The 26,567-nt window shown below is 49.0% G+C and overlaps 1 protein-coding gene across 1 annotated transcript in view; it reads left to right on the top strand.

Moving 5' to 3' along the window:
• DNAJC4 (DnaJ heat shock protein family (Hsp40) member C4) overlaps positions 1-26,567 on the top strand; it is a 78,833-nt gene that overhangs the window by 28,272 nt on the left and 23,994 nt on the right. The window contains exon 5 of the mRNA XM_073351766.1: positions 7,946-7,996. Within this exon, the coding sequence (XP_073207867.1) occupies positions 7,946-7,996 (51 nt within the window). The remainder of the gene's footprint in view (positions 1-7,945; positions 7,997-26,567) is intronic.

Genomic DNA, 26,567 nt, shown 5'->3' with positions numbered 1-26,567 from the left:
CATTTAGAAAGAGCTGCCCAACCTCGATTTCAGGACGTTGTGTCCCTTGGTACTGTTGTCCCTTGGCTCAAGCAGAAATATGCAGGACCTTGCTGGCGTGTTCTTGATAGGGGGAGAAGCATCTTTTATGATAATGGAGTGACTGATCCAGTACTCAATAATTTAATGAAAGGAGGGGAATATAATTAATGCCAATTAACGTGGGTTATGGAAAATAGATTCTGTCAAACTAACTTGATGTCTTTTCCTGCTGAGATTACAAGTTTGATTAATAAAGGTCATAGTGCCGACGTTATAGATTTCTGTCTGGCATTTGACTTGGTCCGGCACGACATTTTGATTAAAAAGCTCAAATGATACAAAATCAACATGGCACATATTAAAGGGATTAAAAGATAGCTAACTGATAGGTCTCAAAATGTAATTGTAAATAGTCAATCCTCACTGAGCGGGTGCAATCTGATGGGGTTGCACAGGGATCAGTTCTTGGCCCTAATCTATATACCATTTATCAATGACCTAGAAGAAAACATAAAATCATCACTGGTAAGGTTGGCAGATGACTCAAAGATTGGGGAGTGTTAAATGGTGAAGAGGACTGGTCACTGATAGAGCAACCTGGATCTCTTGGTAAGCAAAAGCTTGGTAAACTGGGCACAAACAAAGAATATGTATTTTAATGTAAAGCTATACATCAAGGAACAAAGAATGTAGGCCATATTTACAGGATGCGGGACTCTATCCTGGGAAGCAGTGACGCTGAAAAAGATTTGGGGGGTTGTGGCGTATAATCAGCTAAACATGAACTCCCAGTGTGATGCTGTGTCCAAAAGGGCTTAAGCAATCCTTGAATGTATGAACAGTAGAATCTCAAATAGGAGTAGGGAGGTTATCTTACTTCTGCATTTGGCACTGGTGTGGCTGCTGCTGGAAATCTGTGTCCAGTTCTGGTGTCCACAATTCAAGAAGGATGTTTATTAACTGGAGGAGGTTCAGAGAAGAGCTACAAGCATGATTAAAAGGGTTGGTAACCATGTCTTGTATTGATTGACTCAAGAAGCTTAATCTGTTCAGTTTAACAGAGATGGTTACTTGATCCATCTGTAAGTACCTACATGTGGGACAGAAATTTGATAATAAAGGGTTCTTCAGTCTAGCAGACAAAGGTCCAACAAAATCCAATGGCTGAAAGCTGAAGCTTTGACAAGTTCAGACAGAAAATAAGGCTCAGTTTTTTGCCAGTAAGGGTAATAAACCATTGGAACAGCTTCCCAAGGGCTGGTTGATGCTTCCTCACTGACAATTTGTAAATCAAGATTAGATGTTTTTCTAAAACATCTGCTGTGGTTCAACCAGGAATTAATTCAGGGCCTCCTGTTCTATACAGGAGGTCAGATTAGATGATCACAGTGGTCCCTTCTGGCCTTATTATCTATGAAACTGTGAGTCAGATATTTCTTTAATGCAAACCTGTATATTTACAAAGAATGTCACAAAGTCCTGTTTCCCTGTAGTCAGTAGAAATAAACAGTAGGAGGCAGTTTTCAAGCCTACCATTCCAGCCAGTCCATGCCCAAAAGAAGCACTCTCTCTTGGCTTCCTTTCAGAGTCGTAAGAATGGCCATACTGGGTCCATCTAGCCCAGTATCCTGTCTTCTGACAGTCGCTGATGCCTGATGCTTCAATGGAAATGAACAGAACAGGGGAATTTATCAAGTGATCCATCCACTGTCATCCAGTCCCAGCTTCTGGCAGTCAGAGGTTTAGGGACACCCAGAGCATGGGATTGTGTCCCTGACCATGTTGGCTAATAGCCATTGATGGGCCTGTCCTCCATTAATTTAATTAATTCTTTTTTGAACCTAGTTAGATTTTTGGCCTTCACAACATCCCCTGGCAACAAGTGCCACAGGCTGACTGTGCGTTGTGTGAAGAAGTACTTCCTTATGTTTGTTTTAAACCTGCTGCCTATTAATTTCATTGGGTGACCCCTGGTTCTTGTGTTATGGGAAGGGGTAAATAACACTTCCCTATTCACTTTCTCCACACCAGTCATGATTTTATAGACCTCAATCATATCCCCCCTGAGTCGTCTCTTTTTCAAGCTGAACAGACGTAGTCTTTTTATTCTCTCCTCAGATGGAAACTGTTCCATATCCTACCCATTTTTGTTGCCCTTCTCTGTACCTTTTTCAATTCTATTATATCTTTTTTGAGCTAGGGCGACCAGAACTGCACGCAGCATTCAGTGTGTGGATGTACCATGGATTTATATTGTGGCATTATGATATTTTCTGTTTTATTATCTATCCCTTTCCCAATGGTTCCTAACATGGTTAGCTTTTTTTATTGCTGCTGCACATTCAACAGATGTTTTCAGACAACTATTCACAGAGACTCCAAGATCTCTTTTTTTTCAGTGGTAGCTAATTTAGACCCCATCATTTTGTATGTATAATTGGGGTTATTTTTTCCAGTGCTCATTACTTTGCATTTATCAACATTGAATTTCATCTGCCATTTTGTTGCCCAATCATCCAGTTTTCTGAGATCCCTTTGTAACTCTTCACAGTCTGCTTTGGACTTAACTATCTTGAGTAGTTTTATATCATCTGCAAACTTTGCTGCCTCACTGTTTACCCCTTTTTCCAAATAATTTATGAATAAACTGAACAGCACTGATCCCAGTGCAGATCCTTCGTAGACCTGGTATCTACCTCTCTTCATTGTGAAAACTGACCATTTATTCCTACCCTTGTTTCCTATCTTTTAACCAGTTCTTCATCAGATGCATGCAGTCGAAAATACAGTAGGAAGATAGATAGATAGATAGATTAGATTAGATAGAGAACATGAAAAAATGGGTGTTGCCATACCCACTATAACAAGACTGATCAATTAAGGTGAGCTATTATCAGCAGGAGAAAAAAAAACAAAAACCTTTTGTAGTGATAATCAGGATGGCCCATCTCCAACAGTTGACAAGAAGGTGTGAGTAGCAACAGGGGGAAAAAATAAGCATGGGGAAATAGTTTTACTTTGTGTAATGACCCATCCACCCCCAGTCTTTATTCAAGGCTAATTTAGTGGTGTCCAGTTTGCAAATTAATTCCAATTCAGCAGTTTCTCTTTGGAGTCTGTTTTTGAAGTTTTTTTGTTGTAATATTGCAACTTTTAGGTCTGTAGTGGAGTGACCAGGGAGATTGAAGTGTTCTCCGACTGGTTTTTGAATGTTGTAATTCTTGACGTCTGATTTGTGTCCACCACTGCAACCTACTCTGTCATTCCTGTATATTTTATACCCTGGTATCACCATTCCACCAAGTTTTTGTGTTGCCTCTAATAGCAATATTCTCATTTAATTCTCATTTAATCTCAAGTTCACCCATCTCAGTATTTGGACTTCTTGCATTTGTATACAAGCACTTATAAATTTGGTCAATGTTTAGTTATTTGCCTTCATATGATGTAATTGAATGGGACTCTTTTTTCATTTGACTGTTTCTCTTCAGTGCCTCCCTGTACTTTATCAACTTCTACCGTCTCCTCTTTCCTAGGATATAAAGTATACCCTTTAATAAATCCTCCCCTAAGGGATGTGCCTATCTGAATCATGTGCTCCTTCGCACCTGTCAGATTTTCCCCATCCCTTAGTTTAAAAACTCCTCTACAACCTTTTTAATTGTACATGCCAGAAATTTGGTTCTCTTTTGGTTTAGGTCAGGGGTGGCCAACCTGAGCCTGAGAAGGAACCAGAATTTACCAGTGTACATTGCCAAAGAGGCACAGTAATACGTCAGCAGCCCCACATCAGCTTCCGCCCACCACCCCTTTCCCAGCACCTCCCATCCACTGGCAGCCCCACCAATCAGCGCCTCCCCCTCTCTCTCTGCACCTCACGATCAGCTGTTTTAGGGTGTGCAGGAGGCTCTGGGGGAGGAAGGGGGGAGGAGTGAGGGCACAGCAGGCTCAGGGGAGGGGGCGGGAAGAGGTGGAGTGGGGGCAGGGCCCTTGGCAGAGCCAAGGGGAGAGCAGTGAGCACCTCCCAGCACACTGGAAAGTTGTCTGTAGCTCCAGCCCTGGAGTCGGTGCCTAAACAAGGAGCCGCATATTAACTTCTGAAGAGCCACATGTGGCTCCGGAGCCATAGGTTGACCACCCCTGGTTTAGGTGGAGCCCATCCTTCCTGTATAGGCTCCTTCTTCCCCGAAAGATTCCCCAATTTCTAATAAACCTAAATCCCTCTTCCAAAAACCGTTCTCTCATTCATGCATCGAGACCCTGTAGTACTACATGTCTAAATGGCCCTGCATTTCAGGGAATGCTACCATGTGCTTCTCTCCCTTGCTTCCTTTCTGATTCCTTTCACACACACTCAGATAGCTGTAACCAAACCAAGGCTCCAGCCCCCCTGTTTGCAATCAGTCTCCAGGGAAACCCCTCAAGCCACATGACTCAGCTTCTTCTCAGGCCTTCCCATGATGGTCCATGCCTTGGACAGTGGCTTCTATTGTTTCAGCTATCACTATACAAAGGGGCATTTAATTGCTCCCTCATTTAGCCTGAGTGAAAGGTGCTGGAATGCCCATCAGCTTTACCAGGATCTGTGATTGCGCAGAGATCAAAGACACACTTGCTGGCAGCCACCAGCACCCTCCATCATAACAGCACATCTCTGCAATGGTTAATTGCTCTCTCTGTTAAAAAAGATTTGCCCCAGTCTAAATTTTTCCAGCTTCAGCTCCCAGCCCTTGTATCTCATTCTGCCTTTGTCTGCTGATTGAAGAGCCCTCTGCTCTCAGAAAGCTCCTCTCCATGGAGGTGCTTATAGACCAGGGTCAACTCACCTCTTTATCTTCTCTTCAATAAGCTAAATAGATCAAACTCCTTCAGTTTCACTTCAAGGCAGGTTCTCCAGACCTGGAATCATTTGTACCCATTTTGTTCATGTCTGAAGGACCTGTGGGGCTGATTTTAATGCCCTGTGCCAGAGGAGGAGAATGGCTCAGATGTTAGGGAGACCTGGTTTCAAGCCCCTACTCAGCCACAGACTCCCTGTGTGACCTTGTGCAAGTCACTTAGTATCTCTGCGCCTCAGTTTCCCCATCTGTAAAATGGGGATAACAATCCTTCCTTTGTCTGTTTAGACAGTGAGCTCTTCAGGGCAGGGACTATCTCACAGTGTGCAGCACCCAGTATGACGGGAAGCCCCAATTCCGGGCTGGAGCCCTGTTTCTGGGCAAGGGTCTATGCAGTGCCTGGCACAATGGCAGGCTCAGTTCTAGTCAGGGTGTCTTGTGCAGCAGCCAGCACTGTGTGGTGCCCTGATCCCAGGCATCTGTGCATCGCCTGACATGATGGGAGCATCACAGAGGATTACGAGGATCAATATATTAAAGACTATGAAGCATTGAGATACTACAATAATGGGGTCATATAAATAGCTAGATTGGAGTGGTGATGCACTCAGAATTGCACGTGGGGGTGTGGGAGGGTTGCATTTGGGCCACCCAGCCCAGTGTGTGTCAAGATCTGCTGGTGAGGGGAGATCTCGTAGAGCATCAGTGTCTGCCTGTGGGCTGGCTGCAGCATCAGTGGAAACTAGTCTGCAATTGGGAAGCAGAGCCTCCTGGGAGTCTGTCCCTGCTCCAATCACTCATGTCTCTCTCAGTGCAGTCTTGACGGGATTCCCAGGCTGGGAGGTCTCTGCAATATGCTCTGCATTTAAAATTACTAGGAGCAGGATGACAGCAGGGAAGTGGGCATGGGCTGGGACACTGAGATTTTAAATGTCTGGTTGAAATGCACCCGGGGAAATCTCTCTGCGCAAAACAGGAGAGATGTGGGCTTGTGGGCGAGGCAGTGGAGTGGGGCTTAGAACACCGGGATTCAGTTCCAAACTCTTCCACAGACTCCCTGAGTGACCTTGGGGAATTCACTTCATCTCCCTGGGAATCAGTTTCTCCATGTGTAAAGTGGGGATAATGATCCTTCCTTTGTTTCGATTGAGAGCTCTTTGGAGCAGGGACTTCCTGTCACCCTGTGTCTGCACAGTGCCTGGCACAATGGGGGCCCTGATCTCAGTGAGGGTCTGCACAGTGTCTGGCACAATGGGTCCCTAATCTCAGTGGGGGTCTGCGAGATGCCTGGCACAATGGGGCCCTGATCTCATTTGGAGTCTGTGCAGCGCCTAGCACAATGGGGGCTCTGATTTTGGTGGGAGTCTATGCAGCACCTGGAGTGATGGGCCTTGATATCAGCCTGGTTTCTATTACTGTAATCATAACAGTCAACACGTTAAGCCAAGTATCCCATTGGAGCAAGGAGTTATATCCTCAGTCACCCACGTCAAAGGAGCACGCACACTGACACATCCCTGACCATCTGTGTACAGCTGTTTCTGTCCCCTCCATGTGTGCAGGAAGCAAGAGTTCAACCCTGGGGCCCAGCCTTTAACAAACTGCTTCCAAGCAGCACACAACTCTCCGGCCAGCAAGCAGTTGGAAGAAGCTCCCAGCTTCTTGGCAGGGCCAGGAGCAGCAGCCAGGAGGTCTGTAGGAGGCACATGAGCTAGGGACATGGTTTCAGGGCTCAGCTCCCTCACTACATGAGGAACTTCCTGGGAGCAGAGGGCAAAACACTTGGAGACTGGCCTGGAAATGTGGGGACTGCTCCTCAGCTGAGTTCTGTCTCTAGAGCTCTAGCTGAGGATCTCGCCCAAATGCTGTTGGAGAGTCCCTTCCCTCTGCCCCAGAGGGGGGCCATTCCCAAAGATCCTGATTACCTCCTACCAAATTATTCCACCCCACCTGCGCCTAGCAGTGATCTCCCCTCCAGCAGCTGTTGGTTTGCAGGGAAACTATGCAGTTTAGAATGTCGAGCATGTCCTCTATTTCTGCCCATTTTCAAGTGAAATAAACGTTGGGGGAATTTTTCGGTGGCCATTTTCCAATGTGGAAAGGGCTCATCTGTGCTGGGCATGTTTTGGGCACATCCAGCAGGGACTGTCTCATTGTTATTTATATGACAGCAGTGTTTAGAGGCTCTGACTGAGAGTGGGCCCGCTGTTGTGCCAGACCCCAGCTGAGATGGGGACCCACATTGTGTTGGGCCTGCCCAGATACCTAGTGAGAGAGATTCACTGCTTCAGACAGTTCATAGTCTAAATACACAAAGAATTAGTCTCCCTATTTTACAAGTGGGGAAAGTAAGGCACAGAGGTGATGTGACTTGCCCAGGGTCATGGGGAGTCTGTGGCAGAGCCGGAAATTGAACCCTGATCTCTTTACTCCCAGCTCGGTGTCTTACCCACAAGGCCTTTCCCATCCCTCCTGTGTTTCAGTTCTTTAATCCCTGTTCCGTTAGCATCTGGTGTTGCTTGGGCCTATGCGACAGGCCCTACTCGTCTGGGTGGTGCTGGTGTGGGAGGGCTGCTCTTAGCTCAACCACTCCTGATCAAGGAAACCACTGATTCCTTCGCTTCCGGTAGGAAACCTAAGCTGCCTCTCTGCCCAGCCTCCTGCGCAGCTGGGCCAGGGAATCTTTTCACGGCAGCTGCCTTCCAAGGTCCAAGTTGTGAAATGGTTGGTCCCAAAAAAGTGTGCCTCCCCTTCCTAAGAACACAGTTTGCCAGGAAGGAATGCTGTGGGTGTGCATGGGGGTGTGTGTGTGTATGTGTGTGTAAAGGACAAGAATGCTGTGGGGCTGGGGGAGGCATTCAGAGCAGATTGCCTTGGCACATGCATTAGCTAATGGGAGCTCCAGTCTCTGATGCAATCTCTGGGTACTATAGTCTGGGTACTATAGTCTGTTTTAGGATTTTCTCCTGCTTCACCGTCACCATCACATCTGGGTGCCTTCCACCTAAAATCAGTGTTGATAGCAAAGTCATGTCCTGTGAGTGACAATACTAACCTCACGTCCTCTCTCTTGGAATCCCTTCTAGGAACAGCCACGTGCCTTGTGCTATCCAGGCCCCACCTCAGGGAAGAGTTACGTATGTGGCCAGCTCCCGCCAACCCCGTCTCTGGCCTCCAACGCCAGGCCTGAGCTATTTGTTTGCAATTGCTGAGAGTTTGGCTGGCCGGCAGGGCCGCGTGCCTGGAGTGTTCTCCCTCCAGCCAAGCAGGGCTCCATTCGCTTGTTGCTCTAACACCGGGGAGGGGCGTGTGTCATAAACTGGCAAGAGTGAACACAGCGATGTTGAAATGTCTCTGGAGACAGCCAGCCTTTGATCAATCTTTAACTGAGCCCTTTCCCACTCCCTGTTTGACTTGGCCGCGGAGATGGTTAACATTGTGTTAGTTATTGGGGGCACATTCCTCTGCTCTATTACCTGCCTTTCCCTGACCCCAGCTGGGTGCCAGGCGGCCGACCTGCGGGAGCTTGTGGACTCATGCACATACACTCACCCTCATGCACTCTCACATGGGCAGCTCACACCCTTGCACACACTCATCCTCACATGCTCCCATGGGCACCTTGAACAGGCACTCTTGTGCACTCACGCTCGCATGGACACCCTTGTGCACACTCACAGCCCACTCTCTGCAGCACAGCACCCCTTAAAGCTGCACTGTGGCATTGGGGCCAGCACTGACTGCAAAGGGAGAGCGCTCTTACCCCAAACTTTCCTTGCATTAAACCCCAGTCTCCCATCCTGATACCAAACTAGGGTGACCAGATGTCCCAATTTTATAGGGACAGTTCTGATATTCGGGCTTCGTCTTATATAGGTTCCTATTACCCCCCCCCCACCCCCTGTTCCAATTTTTCATACTTACTATCTGGTCACACTGTACCAAACAGGCCCTGTGCTTTTCAGCATGATTGGCTGATACCCCAGTGGCATGGCTGCAGGGTGTGGTGTTTGGGCCGGAGGCTTTAACACTGACTCTCCTGCTACAGCATAGTGAATGAGCGTTAAGTCTCTGGCAAGCCATAGTGAACACGAGGACTGTAATCCCACTCCTTAGAGGTTACCTAACACAGGAAATCTCCCTCAGCCAGGAGGGGAGCAGCACCCACTAATGTCCTGCAGAGCCCCTTGGGTCTGAGTATCTGTCCCCAATTGTGCCCACACATCTGTGGGACAGTAACCAAGCAGCTCATTGTCAGTAATCAGATGCCTGGGAGGCAGGGAAATACAGGTGGGGAAACCGAGGCATGGCTTTTCAAAAGCAGCGCATGTGCAACAGAGGCCAGATTGTCAAAGGAGCACTGTGAGGGGCTGAGGTCTCCTGAAGATCTATGCCTTGTTTAGGTGCCAACCTGAAAAGCTTGGGTCCAATGGTAGGTGCCAAACCATTGGAAATCCACCTCCAGAAATCCCTGCACCTAACCCGGGCTACTGCAGCACCAGCGTGGGCTAGTTCCATTGGTGTGGCTACTTGCAGGAGGGTGTGACTAACCTGGGTTCCCAGACCCAGGTGCACTCTGCAGTGGAGATACACCCACAGCAGATCACTCCACATGAAGGCTGGAGCAGGGAAAGGAACCCAGGACTTGCAAGTCCCAGTTAGTGCCCTGCCCACCAGGTTGTGCTGCAGCTGCTAGCTTGCTCTGTCCCGTGAAGGGGAAGCAGGGAGGAGTTTAACCTGCTGCTTAGGAAGTGGCACTTTTGCAACCTTGGATGTAATAACAGGGAAGTGGGTCAGCCCTGGACCTTGGCAGCCTGGCTGTCAGGGGCAGCCTGCACAGTGCCCAGACTGCAGGGTGCCCCCTGCAGCTTCTCAGTTGGGCTGTAGGGGGCAGCCTTCCAATGCCCAGACTGTGGGGTGTCTCCTGCACCTTGGCAGATGGGCTGTAGGGGGCAGCCTTCCCAGAACCCAGGCTGTGGGAGGTATGTTCCAACGCAGCAAAGGGGGGCTTTCCTGAGCCTGAGGGTTCCTTCCCAAGGACTACAGAGCCCCACATCTGATGTTAACCCCAAGAAGGCACTGGGGCTGCACCACAGATGGGCTGCAGAGATGGGAGCCATGATGGCTTCTCATACGCCAAGGCTTTAGACCTGTGCTCTGAAACCTCAGCTGGAGCCCAAGTTAGAGACAGTGATATAGAAAGGCCTCTTTATTTGCTGCTTATTCCTATTAAACTACCTCAGGACTCCTGGGTTCTGTTCCTGGCTTTGGAAGAGGATTGGGTGGCTGGGAATCAGGACTCCTGAGTTTTAGTCCCAGCTCTCTCACTGACTCCCTGTATGACTTGGGGAAGTCCCATGGCCACTCCATGCCTCAGTTTCTCTATCTGTGGATTAGTGATCTCCCTCTCCGCATGCACTGAGACCCCTTGAATGGAGTGAGAGCTCCCTGACTGCTGTTTCTCTGCCACAGTCTGGGGAGGCCCTGGGTGGGGGAAACTGATCAGCAGTAGAATGCGCCAGGGACTGGTCTGCAGCGGCTCAGATGCAGGCGAAAGGGGAACAGCTGGAAGCAAAGGGGAGGAGAGGGACTGGCACCAGCAAAGCAGGGGAAGGTTCAGCTGCAGGCATTCAAGAACTCCCACTGCTCTAACCCAGCTGCCAGCAGAGCCACCCGCTGGCATGGACAAGCAAGGTGCCAGGCACCTGACTGTCATTCAGAGAATTGCATGCTGGGAGTCCTCCTGTTAGAGACAAAATCACTGTTGAACTCTGTAGCTGCACCTTGACCCAGATCAGGTCTGTGGGCCTAGCCACCCTGCTCCCCTCTGCCAGCTGAGTCTCCTTGACAACCAGCAGAGGGTGCTCCAGCCAAACCCAGCACTGTTGGCATGCTGGGATGGATTACAGGCTTGGCCAGCCTGGAGCTGCCCATTAGCTGCGGGTATAAACATAGAGCAGCCTCAGAGAGCCCAGGTAGGCTCTTTCTGCATGTTTCTGTGGCACAAGGGCATGCAGCCCTGGTGCCACTCACTTTTTTATGGCTGCAGCACACTTTCACCAGAAGCCTGGCTGCACTTGTGCACCTGCTCACATTGTGCAAAGTGCTTCCACTCTGGCTGGGGTGTAGGTCACGCTTGCAGCTGTGCAAAGGTGCTGGCAAATCAGGCAAACATGAAACATGCTGCACTGCTGTAAAATATGGCCAGCGCTGGCGTGGCTCATGCTGGGGAGAGTTGCTTGGTCCATGAGGGGTTTGCACTGGTGCAAAAGTGCAAGCTAGGACAGATGAGCCGTGTGTGTGTGTGTGTGTGTGTGAATGTCGTGAGTGCGCGTGCTCAGCATCCAGTGTGAGTACACATGCAGTGTGGATGTGCTTGCAGTGCGGGTGTCAAGTTCTATGTATGGTATGTATGCAGTGTGTGTGTGGTATACAGGATCCCCTCCAAGGCCATTCCCCATAACTGCATTGTGAAATGTTCTCATGGCTGTTGTGAATTGCCCTCCTGGGGGTCCAGTGTATGGAGTGATTGTGGTGCGTCGGCTGAGGGAGTTTGGAGGGGGGACAAGAGAGGGAAAGGCTCCAAACACCAAAGAAGTGAAGGAGCGTTCCAGTCCCATCTGGATCTGGGGAGCTCAGCCCTGGGACTGGTGATGGGGCTGGGTGCTAGTGGACTCCGAATCTGATCCATCAAGAGGGAGCCGCCCTCTCCCTGTCTGCCTGCCTGCCTGCCTGACTGGGACAGTTAATGAGATGGGAAGGTCCATCTGTCGGCTCTGACCTGTTGCTTTGAAACAACAACCTCAAGGCCCCATTTCTTGCATCAAATCGTTTAACTAGCGAAAAACCCCTTAATGAGGATTTATAGGCTTGTCAGGCGCGCAGGGGTGTCTTAACTCCTTAACGTCTGCCAAATCTTTCCTCCTCCGTGCTCTAATGAGGTGGGGCCACGTGCATCAACTGGGAGTGGGGGGTGGTTGGAGTGCCCTGAGATGTGGCAAATAGCCAGCAGTGCAGATCTGTCCCCTCTGTCACCTAGATGTCCCAGTGGGGAGAAAGCAAAATGCTGGAGATGCCTGTTCTGTTCCCAGCTCTCTAGGAGGGAAGTGGGGTCTGGTGGTTACTGCAGCCGGCCTCGGAGTCAGGACTCGAGGGTTGTGTCTCTGGCTGTGAGAGGGGAGCGGGGGTCTAATGGTCAGGGTGGTGGAGGTTTGGGATTTAGGACTCCTGGGTTCTGTCTCTAGCTCTGGGAGGGGAGTAATGTCTAATGGTTACAGTGGTGGGGGCTGGGAGCCAGGATTCCTGGGTTCTATCCTCAGCTCTCAGAAGTGCAAACATCAGCTCTCTGACTTACGCTGGGGAGTTTGTTCTCTTAGGAAATTGATGATGTGAAGAGCTGGGGAAGGCAGAGTTTCATGCCTTTCTGTGCCAGGCTCTTCAAATGGGGCTGGGCAGTGAGGGACACTCACCCGCCACAACAATGGGCAACACTAGGGCATGGAGATGCTGCCAAAGAGACTGCCGCCACATCCTGAGTGGAAAGGCAAGATGTGGGGCATTTCCCACTCAGAAACCCCCAAAGGAGGTTGAACAGAGTCCCAGGTCAAATGCACTCCCATCACAGTCATCCCTAGGAGCACATGGTGCATGGCAAGGTCAGCTGGGCTGTAGCCTACTCTGGGTGGAGAACAGTAGCAAGGCACTGAGGCAAAGTCCTGCTCTTCCAGGGGGTGCACCCACGCTCAGGGACTGATTCTGCAAGGTGCTGAGAGCACCTGTGACTCCCAAAGGAAGCAACTGATGGCAAACTGACCATGGGAGGGACCTTGGTGGCCATGGCATGGCTGTTGGCCTTGTGCCACACCTGCGCAATGGATGTACCAATGCATCCTGGAGCTCCATCCATGCTTGCACTAATGCCTCCCATAATGCCCAGCTGTAGGAGCAGGAATGAGCTAGCCACAAGTAGCAGCTACTGTGGCAGTGATTCCTATCTCCACCAGCTCAGCCAAAGCTACAGGCTTGGCCCCCAGCCACCGGCACCCTTGCTGTGGACAGCAGCCGAGTGTGCATGCAACTTACAAGCATTGCAAATGGAAGCCACTGCAGAAGCAAGAGTGAGCTGCGAGAGAGATGGCGTAGGACAGCGTCCTCGAGTATGCCCCTCTGCTGGCAGTTCTGGGGCCAAAAGAAAATCCATCCTGGACGAAGGAGCTGCATTCTGTGCAGGCTTCATCACCCACAGTTCTGTGACTCCCAAGACACGCCACTCAACTGGGTCAGAGGGGGTGGTAGCCTCGTGCTTCCATTCTCCTCTATGGGCTGGATTCCTCAGCTCAACCACATCTCCCAGGGCACAGTGGGGGCCCCAATCTCAGTCAAGGTCTAGTGCCAGGCACAACAGGGCCCTGATCTCAGTGGGAGCCTTTAGGTACTACCACAAAACCTACAATAAAGGGGCTGTTTTGTCACTGATTTCAGCTGAAGCCGGATCAAGCCCTTAGCTTTTAAACAATAAAGCAAGCCTTTGAATCACCAATGAAATTGTACAAAACACCATGTCCATGATAATATTTTTGTGCCTGCAGAGTGTCTGTGGCTCACTTACAAACCCGCTCTCCAGAGCGATGCTGGCATCACTCAAGGGCTCAAAGAAAGATGTTCAGGGTGATAAGGGTCTGAAAATTGATGCTGTTATTTTTTCCTTTCGGAAGAAAAAAGGCCTCGTATTAATTCCAGCTGCATTAGGAATGGAAAAGGAGCTGTAATTCAGGCTGGGCAAAGAGTGTATCCGCTTTCTATGTGGGATCTGATTCCCATTTCCACCAGTTTGTTCCTTATTTCTGATTGCCCTCACACATATAGTGGGGTTCAGGGAGAAGCCTCTGGACAGGCTATTCTGTAACTATCTACTTTATTGTTGTTCATATTACAGTAGTGTCTACAGGGTCAGACAGAGATCAGTTCCCTGTGATGCTGGGCACTCCGCAGTCATGTAGTAAGACAGCCTCTGTTCCAAAGTCATTTACAGGTGAGGGGAAATGAAGCACAGAAAAGGGGACTGTCATACAGGGAGTCAATGGCAGAGCCAAGGATTGAAGCCAGGAGCCCTGATTCCAAGCCATCCTGCTCTACCAGGAGTAGAATCCAGGACCAGGAGTCCCGACTCCCTGCTCTAACCACTAGACTCCACTTCTCTGCCCAGAGCTGGGACTAGAAGACAGGTGTCCTGGCTCCTGCGCAGTTAATCACTTATAGCAAGCTGGTTCTGTTGTGGGAGGATCAGAGGGGAGTAATATCTAATGGTTAATCAGAGGATCAGATGGGCCCCTGTGAAGTCGTAGCATTTGAAGGTCGTTCCAGCTTCGGTATTTCTGGAAGGCAAGCCAGCAGCCCCTGCTTTATTTGTGTTGCTCTTCCTACTGCAGCTACTGCTTAGCAAAGCTTCCCTTCTGGACCATTAAGAAACCGGCTAGAATATCAGTAGCAGGCGTGACGCATGCCAGCCAATGGGATAGGCACAGTAGGTCAGAACCTGAGCTGGCTGCCAGGCAATCGTAGAATCATAGAAATGCAGGGCTGCAAGGGACCTCAAGGGTTACCTCGTCCATCTCTTCGTGCAGGGGCAGGACTAAGTAAACCTAGACCATCCCTGTCCAGCCTGTTGTAAAAATCCTCCAAGGACACAACTTCCCTAGCTAAGCTCTGTTCCAGTGCTTCACTAGAGAAAGTTTCTCCTAATAGCTCCCTTGCCGCAAGGTAAGCTGATTCTTTCGTGTCTTGCCCTCAGTATTTGAAGACTTATCATGGCCACCCTCAGCCTTCTCTTCCGTAGACTAAACATGCCCAGTACTTTCAATCTTTCCTTATAGGTTTTCTAAACCACTGATCATTTTTTATGCTCTCCTCTGGACACTCTCCAGTTTATTCACATCTTTCTTAAAGTGCAGTGCTGAAAACTGAACACAGTACTCCAGCTGAGGCCTCCCCAGTGGGGAGTAAAGCGGGACAGTTATATCCCATGTCTTACGTGTGACACTCCTGTTGATACATCCCAAAACGACGTTTGCCTTTTTCGCAACAGCGTCACATTGTCAACACATATTCAATTTGTGATCTGCTAGAACCCTCAGATCCTTTGCTGCAGTACTGCTTCCTAGCCAGTTATTCCCCGGTTTGTATTTGGGCATTTCCTTTTTCCTTCCCAAGTGTAGTACTTTGCCCTTGTTTTTATTGAATTTCATCTTCTTGATTTCACACTTATTCTGCAATCTATGAGTCAGGAGGGGGCCTCAATCTTGGTTGTAGTCTGTGCAACACCCAGCACAATGAGCCATATTCTGTCCAGGTCTATGCAGTGCCTAGTACAATGGGGCCCCCTGTCTCAGTCAGGGTCTGTGCAGCACTGTGCACAATGAAGGTCCTGATCTGGGGCAGAGTCTGTGCAGCATCCAGCATGACTGTGCCACGATCTTGGTCAGGATATGGGCAGCATTGGACACAGTGGGGGCCCCAGTCTCGGTTGGGGTCTGTGCAGCACCCCGCACAACAATCTCAGTTGGTGTCTGTGTAGCACCTGATAAAATGAGAGACCCAGTGCCAGTCAGGGTCTGTGCACAATGGGGGCCCTGGCCTTGGCTGGGGTCTGTGCAACGCCCAGCGTAATGGGGCCCCAATTTCAGCTGAGGTCTGTGCAGCACCTAGCACAGTGGGATACACATAATTTTAATAGAGTCTGGCTGCAAACTCTGCCTCTGCTGGGTCCCACTTATTTGAGTCTCCCAGCCTGAAGTGCAGGGATCCAAATCAGCCAGGATCCTCCTCTCCCATCTGGCCCGCCCTATGGAGCAGCCAGGACAGCCTCTCACTCATCCCAGATGCCATTACCCAGCAGGGAGGAGGCTCACCTCATGCCCCCCCTTCCCCAAGGCTGGCTCTTGTCACATGAGTGGAGAGCTGGGCAGCTAAGCTGAGCTCCAACCCACCCACTCCCCTGGATTGCAGCTCTGCCTAAGGCTTCCCATTACTAACCCATGCTGGGGCTGGGCTGGCTCCAAGCTCCAGAGCCAAAGCGGAGAGCAGGAGCCCAGTGAGTCAGCAGGAGCCAGAGCCCAACATCTGTGCCCCAGCTGTCGGGGGTAGGAGTCCTCAGAGAAGGATCCCTGCAGCCCCTGCTGTCTGCAGCCTGGACTACTCCCTGTGGCTCTTTGCAGAAGGGCATTTTGGGACAGGGCCAGCTGGGCCCATGACTCCTCAGGCCGAACCCTCCCCCTGTCTGTGGGAGCAGGCTGCATCTCACCAGTTCTGCCCCACTGCTTGGGCAGGGGAATGGCACATAGGGGAGCATCCTGCACTGGGTCCTGCTGTGGTGTCTCTTTCTGTGCTGGGCAGGGGAATGGCGTGTAGGGGATGATTCTGCCCGGGGGGATGGGCCCTGCTGCTGCTGGGGTGTCTGTCTCTTACCTCCCATGCCTCTGTGATAAATATTCCAATTTAGCCCCCCATGGAGGGATTTACCTTTGGAGAGAGCCCTATAGAACTGAAGTGGGGATAAGAGCTTCTATCTACAGGGGTTCTCTCTTTTCCTATTCAGCCCCAGTGGGTGGTTCCCGACCCCCTATAGAAAAGGTCTGCTTCTTCGTTGTATCCTATCAGGTTCTAAAGGACCCTCTTGGCTTCACTCACAAGGGTTTTTCCATGAGGGACTCAGAGCAGCTCTTCCCTGTGCTATCAGATGGGGGGACATCAGTGATGTCTGGGCTGCAGAATCACAGCTCTCACCCTTTTAAATAGGGAGATGGCGTGAGCATCTCACCCTGGGGTGCTGTCAGAGCGACGAGCCAGGTGGAGAGTGGCATCAGAACCCCCCTCCACACTGAACAATGAGTCTCCCTGAGGACAGCAGTTCAAAAGGAAATTGACTGGGTCTGTCTGGAAAACGAGGATTCTCCATCGTAAAAAATGTCGTTGTTTTGACATCTGTTTCCATTCCAATATGGAACTAAACCGAAACCCTTCTCTGGTTTGAGAATGAGTCACCCCGGCATAGGCTTTCGGCTGAGACATTGGAGATCCAGGTTCAAGTCCTTGCTATATCTGATTCGAATCAGGGATTGAACCTCTGTCTCCCACATCCCAGCTGAGTGCTATCCTGGGGTGTGGCAGGGGAATGGCATGCAGGGGTGATGCTGCCCAGGGAAATGGGCCATGCTGGCGCATCTCTCTCTCTCTAAGACGAGAAATCCCATCCTGAGCCTGGAAAATCTTCCTGACTAAAGCTTCCTCAAAACTGATGCATTCCTGTCAAACGGTTTGGTTTTGGCGAGCTGGTGTTTTCCACAGAAAAATTCCTGAGCATCTCGACAGCTGGCTTGGCTAAACAGCTGGAAGAGGGAGCATGTTGGGATGCCTGGGACACAGCCTCACTGCTCTGGATTTCTCCATTTCCTATTGCTTAGCTCCATAGCCAAGAGGAGTGATATCAGTGAGGTCTGGCCAGGCCTGACTTGGGTCGTTTTGGAACAAAGATGATTGCTGGTCCGTGCCAGGTGATAAAACCTCCAATGGGGCTTTGGCTAGCCCTGTCCATCCCATCCTCCCGCCCCACTGCTGGATCAGCATCACAGTGCTCTGTAAAAGCTTAGGCAGCTGACTTGGGCGGGGGCTGGGAATGGAAGACAGCTGGGAGGGAAAAGTTAATACCGCTTTCTTGAGTCAACAGAGCAACAGCTTTGGAAGACCTCTCCCGAGAGGTATAGAGAGTAACAGAGTCATTTCTAGTATGGATCTGCTGGGAAAGGGTGGAGAGATTAAATTAATGCAGTAAAGACACGTTCAAAGCTCTCCCTTAGGAAGGAAAAATCAATGCCCAAATACAAAATGGGGAATAACCGGCCAGGCTGCAGTAATGTGGCAAAGGATCTGGGGGCTAGAGCAGATCACAAATTGAATTTGAGTCAAAAATTTGATGCTGTTGTGGAAAAAGGCAAATATCGTTCTGGGGTGTTGTGACAGAGTGCTGAGGGCTGGCACTTAAGCCTGCACTCTGGTCACTGTTAGTACTAATTAGGTTCTCCTGGAGAAGGCCTAATTGGACAGAGGTATACCTGACTACCAGGCCAGATTGGGGCTGCTGAGTAAATACGCTGAGCAATTTACCCGTTCCCCAGGACACTGTAGAAAAGAGCACTGGAAGGAGTGCTCGGGGAAAGAGAAGGAGAGAAAGAGAAGGCTAGGGGAGCCTGACAATGAAAGTCGTCTTCTTTGAATAGTCTCCTTGTGGGTGCTCTGCTTCAGGGGCACTCACTCCCTTGTCCTTTAGTTGGAGATTTTTGGTAGCTCGGCCCGGTATGCGTCCTATGTTCCTTCACGCCCTGCTCAGAGGCTGTATAGGGCTGTGTGGGTGAACCACCCTCAGTTCCTTCTCAACCATCTTGGCCTGAGATGGAGCAGTCGCTTAGCCTTGTTACCCTTTATTGAAGGATTTAGAAAGACTTTCTCTTGATCCTCTTCCCCTTTGGGGAGGGAGACTTTCCCCTGCTACATACTGTTGCCCTGAGTTATGCCAGGCTCTCTGGGCTTCAAGTAGTGCTTCTCTTGCCAGGAGGCCCTCCTGGTCAGTGACAGGTATTCCCACTGTATCCGCTGCTTGGGAGAGCATCATCTCCCGCAAAAGTGTTCCCATGTGCGCCACTTTTAAGGGCAGGGTCATTAAAAATCAGGAGCTAAAACTGAGACTTATAATGAGGACTATGTTCTCCCAATCTGGTTTGAGCACCAGTGAATGCCACCCCCAAAGCCTTTTGGACCTCCCCAGTGGCCAGACTGGGATCCTTGGGCTGTATATCATCAGCAATTTTCCCATGCCCCTAGTCTCTCTCGTTGGGAATACAGGGGGAGACACTCCCCTACTCCAACTGTTCCTCTGTTACCTCAGACGAAAGAATCCTTTGAGAGGAGGAGGCCTGGTCAGATACAGAGGTTACTCCCCAAATAGATATTTCTTCATCTTTCCCAGATGAAGTGGTTATGCCTCCCCCACTGACTGTGGCTGATGATGTCTGACACTTGCAAGAGTTAATGAAGCACACTGCCGATTCCCTCCAGATTCCTTTGGAAATGGTCAGGGAATCACAACTACTCAGGTTGCCCTGCCCATTAATGAGGCCCTGTTGGATCCTGCAAAATCCATCTGGCAGAGCCCTGCGACAATTCTGCCAACGTGTAAATGGGCCTATAAGAAATATTACACACTGGCTAAAGATTCTATTCACCCATCCAACCCATCCCTGGTTGTGGAGGCAGTGAACAAACATGGCACACAACATCATGCAAAACCCACACCGTATGATAAGGACCAAAAATGCCTTGATCTATTCAGCAAAAAGACCTACTCATCCTCCACTCTTAAGTTTAGGATCCCAAACTATCAAGCTCTCATGGCTAAATACAGTAACTCAAATTATGCCAAATTTACCACCTTTATTGAGCATCTGCCGGCTGACCAGCATGAGCAGATTCAGGCTATTATTAAGAGGGGTCACCTGGTAGGTAGAACATTGATCTGCCTAAGAGACGTGACTACACATCAGCCTCCTCAAAATGAGGGCAGTTAGGACTGTCTGTATCCACTTCCTGCCTCTAGCCAGGAAGAAGTCCATAAAAATTCTCACAGACAACATAGTTTGCATGTTCAATCTCAACCACCAGGGAGGACTCAGGTCCCTTTGCCTTTGTGCCCAAGTGGTGAAGTTCTGGAATTGGTACATAACCAGTTCCATCCTTATTTTGGCCACTTACCTTAGGTTTGGCCATTTCCATCCAGAGACTCTCCAGGTGGATCTCTGACTGTATCCTATTGTGCTATAAATCTTCAGATATGCAGCCTCCTTCTAGGATGTTGGCCCATTCCACAAGATCCCTATCAGCTTCTATGACATTACTCAAGAATGTCCCTATTCTGGATCATTTGTAATGCTGCCATTTTGCTCTTCCATACATACCTTCTCCAAGCATTATGCAGTGGTCCAGTTTTTAGATCAGATGCTGCCATTGGAAATGCTGTGTTGTCTTCGGTCTTGGTCTCAACTCCGAAGACTATCTTCAGCTGGGGGTGCTGCTGCTGACCTCACCTGAACTGGAGCATCCATAGAGACACTATTGGAAGAAGGAGAGGTTACTCACCATGTGCAGTAACTGGAGTTCTTTGAGATGTGTGTCCCCATGGGTGCTCCACTGTCTGCCCTCCACTTTGGAGTGTCCTCTGGGGACTTTGTGGTAGAGAAGGAATTGAGGGCGGATTGTCCACACAGCCCTAAATAGCCTCTGAGTGGGCATGAGGAAGCACTGGGCACATGTACGGGCCAAACAGGCATTATTACCAAAAATCTCAGATTAAAGGCACAAGGGGGCACACATCTCAAAGAACTCCAGTTATTGCACAAGGCGACTAACCTCTCCTTCTGAGTAGACACACCTCACACACACACACCCTTTTGGAGAAGGGGTCAGAAAGTTGAGATACAATGTGTAAATTTGTGGAGACACTGCTGTGCATTGATGGAGGGATTAAAACACTAATCAACTACACAATTTACAAGCAAAAAGGTCTCTGTGTTTGTGGAAGAGGTGTGTTAACAGGAGTGGTGTATATAAGACATGGGAGGTAATTGTTCCACTCCACTCGGCACAAGTGAGGCCTCAGCTGGAGTACTGGGTACCACAGTTCTGGGTACCACAGTTTAAGAAAGGTGTGGACAAATTGAAGAGAGTCCAGAGTAGAGCAACAAAAGTGATCAGAGGTTTAGAAAACCTGACCTGTGAGTAAAGGTTAAAAGAATTGGGCATGTCTAGTCTGAAAAAGAGAAGACTGAGGAAGCACATGATAACAGTCTTCAGATGTGTACAAGGTTGTTATAAAGAGGATGGGGATCAGTTATTCTCCACGTCCACCAAGGGCAGGACAAGAAAGAATCATCTTAGTTTGCAACAAGGGAGATTTAGGTTTGACATTAGGGAAAATTTTCTAACTCTAATACTAGTTAAACTCTGGAACATTTTACGTAGGGAGGTTGTGGAATCCTCTTCCCTGGAGGTTTTTAAGAACAGGTTAGACAAACACCATCCAGGGATGGTCTAGATCAGGGGTGGGCAAACTTTTGGGCCCGAGGGCCACACTGGGGTTGCAAAACTGTATGGAGGGCTGGGTAGGGAAGGCTGTGCCTCCCCAAACAGCCTGGCCCCCACCCCCTATCTGCCCCCTCCCACTTCCCCTGACTGCCCCCCTCAGAACTCCTGACCCATCCAAACCCCCTGCTACTTGTCCCCTGACTGTCCCCCTGGGACTCCCCACCCTTAACCCCCCCCCCCCGGGACCGCCCCTCATCCAACCCCCCTGCTCCCAGTCCCCCTACCCCTATTCACACACCCCTGACAGGCCCCCCGGGACCCCACACCTATCCAACCCCGCCCTGTTCACTGTCCCCTGACCCCATCCACACCTCCGCCCACTGACAGGCCCCCCAGGATCCCCACGCCTATCCAACCCCCCCGTCCCCTGACCACCCCCAATCCCCCGCAGAACCACGGCCTCATCCAACTGCTCCCTGTCCCCTGACTGCCCCCGAGACCCCCCTCCCCTTATCCAACCCCCCAGCCTCGGCCCCCTTACCATGCCGCTCAGAGCACCATGTCTGGCCGCCGCAGCTAGACACACTGCCGCGGGCCAGAAGTGGCCTGCGGACTGTAGTGTGTCCACCTCTGTTCTAGATATACATGGTCCTGCCTCAGCCCAGGGGGATGCACTAAATGGCCTCCTGAAGTATCTGCCAGCTCTATATTTCTATGATAACCTCACCACTCTCACCAGCCTGCAAGAGACAGCTGGGTCCTAGCAGAGTCATGGAGAGAAAGCAGCATGGGGGATCAAGGACTGGAGAGCAGAGAAGTTCTTGAGGTCCAGTAGTCCCACTGCACTGAGTGCTGCCCAGGGCCTGTCGTTGTGCAGACCCATGACCAAGATTGGATTCCTTGTTGTGCCAGATCTCAGTTCCAGATCAGTCCCCCTTTCATGCGGGGCACTGTACAGACCCCAGACCAAGGTTGGGGCCTCTGTCTTGGTGGGTGCTGCACGGGTCCCAGACCAAGATTGGGGCTCCCTATCTTTCTGGGCACTGCACAGATACGCAATCGAAATCGAGGATCCTTGTCATGCCAGGTGCTTCACCAGCTCATAGCAAGATACATTCCATGCCCTGAAGGGCTGCCAGTCTAAATAGACAAAGGGTAGGAGGGGAAGCAACCTTCCCAAATTCAGTAATGGAGCTGGGAATAGCAGTCGGGTCTCCTGATTCCCAGTCCAGTGCCCCAACCACTCCACCCTGCTGCCTAGGTACCCTGATACCTTTTGCAGCCATCCCTAGAGAGAGACTGACTAAGTCCCGGAGCTCCTACTTATGCTAAGCTGGGAGGGTTCTAGGTTTAGAACACAACAGGGGCTGGCAGGCATGGATTCTGATGTTTGCGGAGTCACCAGTCAGTCCCAGTCTGTCCTCAGGAATGCCAGGTAGGGGCCAGGGTCTCATTGAAAGCACCTGTAAACTCCTCCATGTGTCTAGGGCTGCTTGCACAGTGTCTGAGGCCAAGGTGTCCCCTGGCCTTTCAGAATTGGGGCAAAGGGACTAGCGTTGCGGGGAGACACTGGTAGATTTCCAGCCAAGGCAAAGAAGCTTAAATCAAGAGTTGGTTGGAAAACACAATTCCATTCGGTGGGAAATTTCAAAATTTTGGAAAAAAATCAGTTCCAAATTGTAACAAAAAGCCAAAATTTCCAAACAAAAATGTTGATTGGGCAACATCAAAGTGTTTAGTTTCAAGAAGGTCAACATGTTTGCTTTGGGCTTTTATAGTCTATTAAACTATTAAATAGATAAACATAAATCTAATACAAGAAAAGGAGTGTTTTGACCCCTAACTGCACAGGGCTTGGATTTTAGCATGAGGGGAGTAGGCATTAGCAGGGGTGGCTGGGCCTCTCCATACCTGGGTTCGGTCCTTGCTCCACCACCAACTTACAATGTGATCTTGGATGAGTCTCTTCCCCTGTCCATGTGTCTCAACTGAGGCAGGTTTGGGAGACTGGATTCCCTGTGCTCTGAGATCTTTGCATGCAGGCAAGCAAAGGGTTAACCCAAAGAGGTGGCCATAGGCCATTGGCACGCTCCTGGGTCCAGCCTGGCCTGGCTGCTTGTACAGAGCAGGACCAAATCACAGCTCCCAGAGCAGACTCCTGGCCAGTGGGTAGCCGCCTGGATCCTCCACCCCTTCTCCTCTTCATCCCAAGCATGAAGTCAGCTGCTCTGATGAGTAGAGCCGACACGCCCAGCTGGCTGGGAGCAGGTCCCTGCACACCTGGGGATGGAGGAGTCTGCAGGAACAAAGGAGTCATCATCTGCTGGGGACGGAAATCGTTGGCTGTTAACTTTGAAAGTATCCAGCGCCCTTTCTTCCATCCAGTTAAAGGCAATTGCAGCCCTAACTGGGAGCACTGGGGCCTATGAGTCAGGAGTGAAAGCATCTCCATCCGCAGGCAGTGAGCCCAGAGGAAGGACCTTGGCCAGCGATGCTTGGACTCAGCTGAAGCTAGAGCAATTCAGACTAGAACTCAGGTGCCAGTTTGTACCAGTGAGGTAATTAACCAATGGAACAACTTCCCTGGGGCTGTGGTGGATTCTCTATCACATGCTGTGTTAGATCTGCTCTAATTCAACCAGGGATTAAGAACATAAGAACGGCCATACTGGGTCAGACCAAAGGTCCATACTGCCCAGTATCCTGTCTTCCTACAGTGGCCAATGCCAGGTGCCCCAGAGGGAGTGAACCTAGCAGGTAATGATCAAGTGATCTCTCTCCTGACATCCATCTCCACACTCTGACAAACAGAGGCTAGGGACACCATTCCTTACCCATCCTGGCTAACCTCCATGAATTTATCGAGTTCTCTTTTAAACCCTGTTATAGTCCTAGCCTTCACAACCTCCTCAGGCAAGGAGTTCCACAGGTTGACTGTGCGCTGAGTGAAGAAGAACTTCCTTTTATTTGTTTTAAACCTGCTGCCCATTAATTTCATTTGGTGGCCCCTACTTCTTATATTATGGGAACAAGTAAATAACTTTTCCTTGTTCACTTTCTCCACACCCACTCATGATTTTATATATCTCTATCATATCCCACCTTAGTCTCCTCTTTTCCAAGCTGAAAAGTCCTAGCCTCGTTAATCTCTCCTCATATGGGACCTGTTCCAAACCCCTAATCATTTATTTGCCCTTTTCTGAACCTGTTCTAATGCCAGTATATCTTTTTTGAGATGAGGGGACCACATCTGTACGCAGTATTCAAGATGTGGGCATACCATGGATTTATATAAGGGCAATAAGATATTCTCTGTCTTATTCTCTATCCCCTTTTTAATGATTCCTAACATCCCGTTTGCTTTTTTGACTGTCACTGCACACTGTGTGGACGTCTTCAGAGAACTATCCACGATGACTCCAACATCTTTCTCCTGATTAGTTGTAGCTAAATTAGCTCCCATCGTATTGTATGTATAGTTGGGGTTATTTTTTCCAATGTGCATTACTTTTCATTTATCCACATTAAATTTCATTTGCCATTCTGTTGCCTAATCACTTAGTTTTGTGAGATCTTTTTGAAGTTCTTCTCAATCTGCTTTGGTCTTAACTATCTTGAGCAGATTAGTATCATCTGCAAACTTTGCCACCTCACTGTTTACCCCTTTCTCCAGATCATTTATGAATAAGTTGAATAGGATTGGTCCTAGGACTGACCGCTGGGGAACATCACTAGTTGTCCCTCTCCATTCTGAAAATTTACCATTTATTCCTACCCTTGGTTCCCTGTCTTTTAACCAGTTCTCAATCCATGAAAGGATCTTCCCTCTTATCCCATGATAATTTATGGAAGAGCCTTTGGTGGGGGACCTTGTCAAAGGCTTTCTGGAAATCTAAGTACACTATGTCCACTGGATCCCCCTTGTCCACATGTTCGTTGACTCCCTCAAAGAACTCTAATAGATTAGTAAGACATGATCTCCCTTTACAGAAACCATGTTGACTTTTGTGCAACAATTCATGTTCTTCTATGTGTTTGACAATTTTATTCTTTACTATTGTTTCAACTAATTTGCTTGGTACTGACATTAAAACTTACCAGCCTGTAATTGCCAGGATCACCTCTAGAGCCCTTCTTAAATATTGGCGTTACATTAGCTATCTTCCAGTCATTGGGTACAGTAGCGGATTTAAAGGACAGGTTAAAACCATAGTTAATAGTTCTGTAATTTCACATTTGAGTTCTTTCAGAACTCTTGGGTGAATGCTATCTGGTCCCGGTGACTTGTTACTGTTCAGTTTCTCAATTAATTCCAAAACCGCCTCTAGTAACACTTCAATCTGTGACAATTCCTCAGATTTGTCACCTACAAAAGATGGCTCAGGTTTGGGAATCTCCCTAACATCCTCAGCTGTGAAGACTGAAGCAAAAAATTCATTTAGTTTCTCTGCGATGACTTTATCGTCTTTAAGTGCTCCTTTTGTATCTCGATCATCCAGGGGCCCCACTGGTTGTTTAGCAGCCTTACTGCTTCTGATGTACTTAAAAAACATTTTGTTATTACCTTTTGAGTTTTTGGCTAGCTGTTCTTCAAACTCCTTTTTTGGCTTTTCTTATTACATTTTTACATTTAATTTGCCAGTGTTTATGCTCCTTTCTAATTACCTCATTAGGATTTGACTTCCACTTTTTAAAAGATGCCTTTTTATCTCTCACTGCTTCTTTTACATGGTTGTTAAGCCACGGTGGCTCTTTTTTAGTTCTTTTACTGTGTTTTTTAATTTGGGGTATACATTTAAGTTGAGCCTCTATTACAGTGTCTTTGAAAAGTGTCCATGCAGCTTGCAGGGATTTCACTCTAGTCACTGTACCTTTTAATTTCTGTTTAACGAACCTCCTCCTTTTTGCATAGTTCCCCTTTCTGAAATTAAATGCCACAGTGTTGGGCTGTTGAGGTGTTCTTCCCCCCACAGGAATGTTAAATGTTTTTATATTATGGTCACTATTTTCAAGCAGTCCTGTTATAGTTACCTCTTGGACTAGATCCTGCGCTCCACTCAGGACTAGATCGAGAGTTGCCTCTCCCCTTGTGGGTTCCTGTACCAGCCGCTCCAAGAAGCAGTCATTTAAAGCATCGAGAAATTTTGTCTCTGCATTTTGTCCTGAGGTGACATGTACCCAGTCAATTTGGGGATAATTGAAATCCCCCACTATTATTGAGTTCTTTATTTTGATAGCCTCTCTAATCTCCCTTAGCATTTCATCATCACTATCACTGTCCTGGTCAGGTGGTCGATAATAGATCCCTACTGTTATATTCTTATTAGAGCATGGAATTACTATCCATAGAGATTCTGTGGAACATGTGGATTCATTTAAGAATTGTATTTCATTTGATTCTACATTTTCTTTCACATATAGTCCCAACATCCCCTCCGCACGACATGTTCTGTCCTTCCGATATATTTTGTACCCCAGAATGATTGTGTCCCATTGATTGTCCTCACTCCACCAGGTTTCTGTGGTGCCTATTATATCAATATCCTCCTTTAACACGAGGCACTCTAGTTCACCCATCTT

Source organism: Lepidochelys kempii, chromosome 7 (genome assembly GCF_965140265.1).
Source record: "Lepidochelys kempii isolate rLepKem1 chromosome 7, rLepKem1.hap2, whole genome shotgun sequence".
Lineage (NCBI taxonomy): Eukaryota > Metazoa > Chordata > Testudines > Cheloniidae > Lepidochelys > Lepidochelys kempii.
Note: the sequence above shows the minus strand (reverse complement) of the source record. Positions and strands in the feature narration are given on the sequence as shown.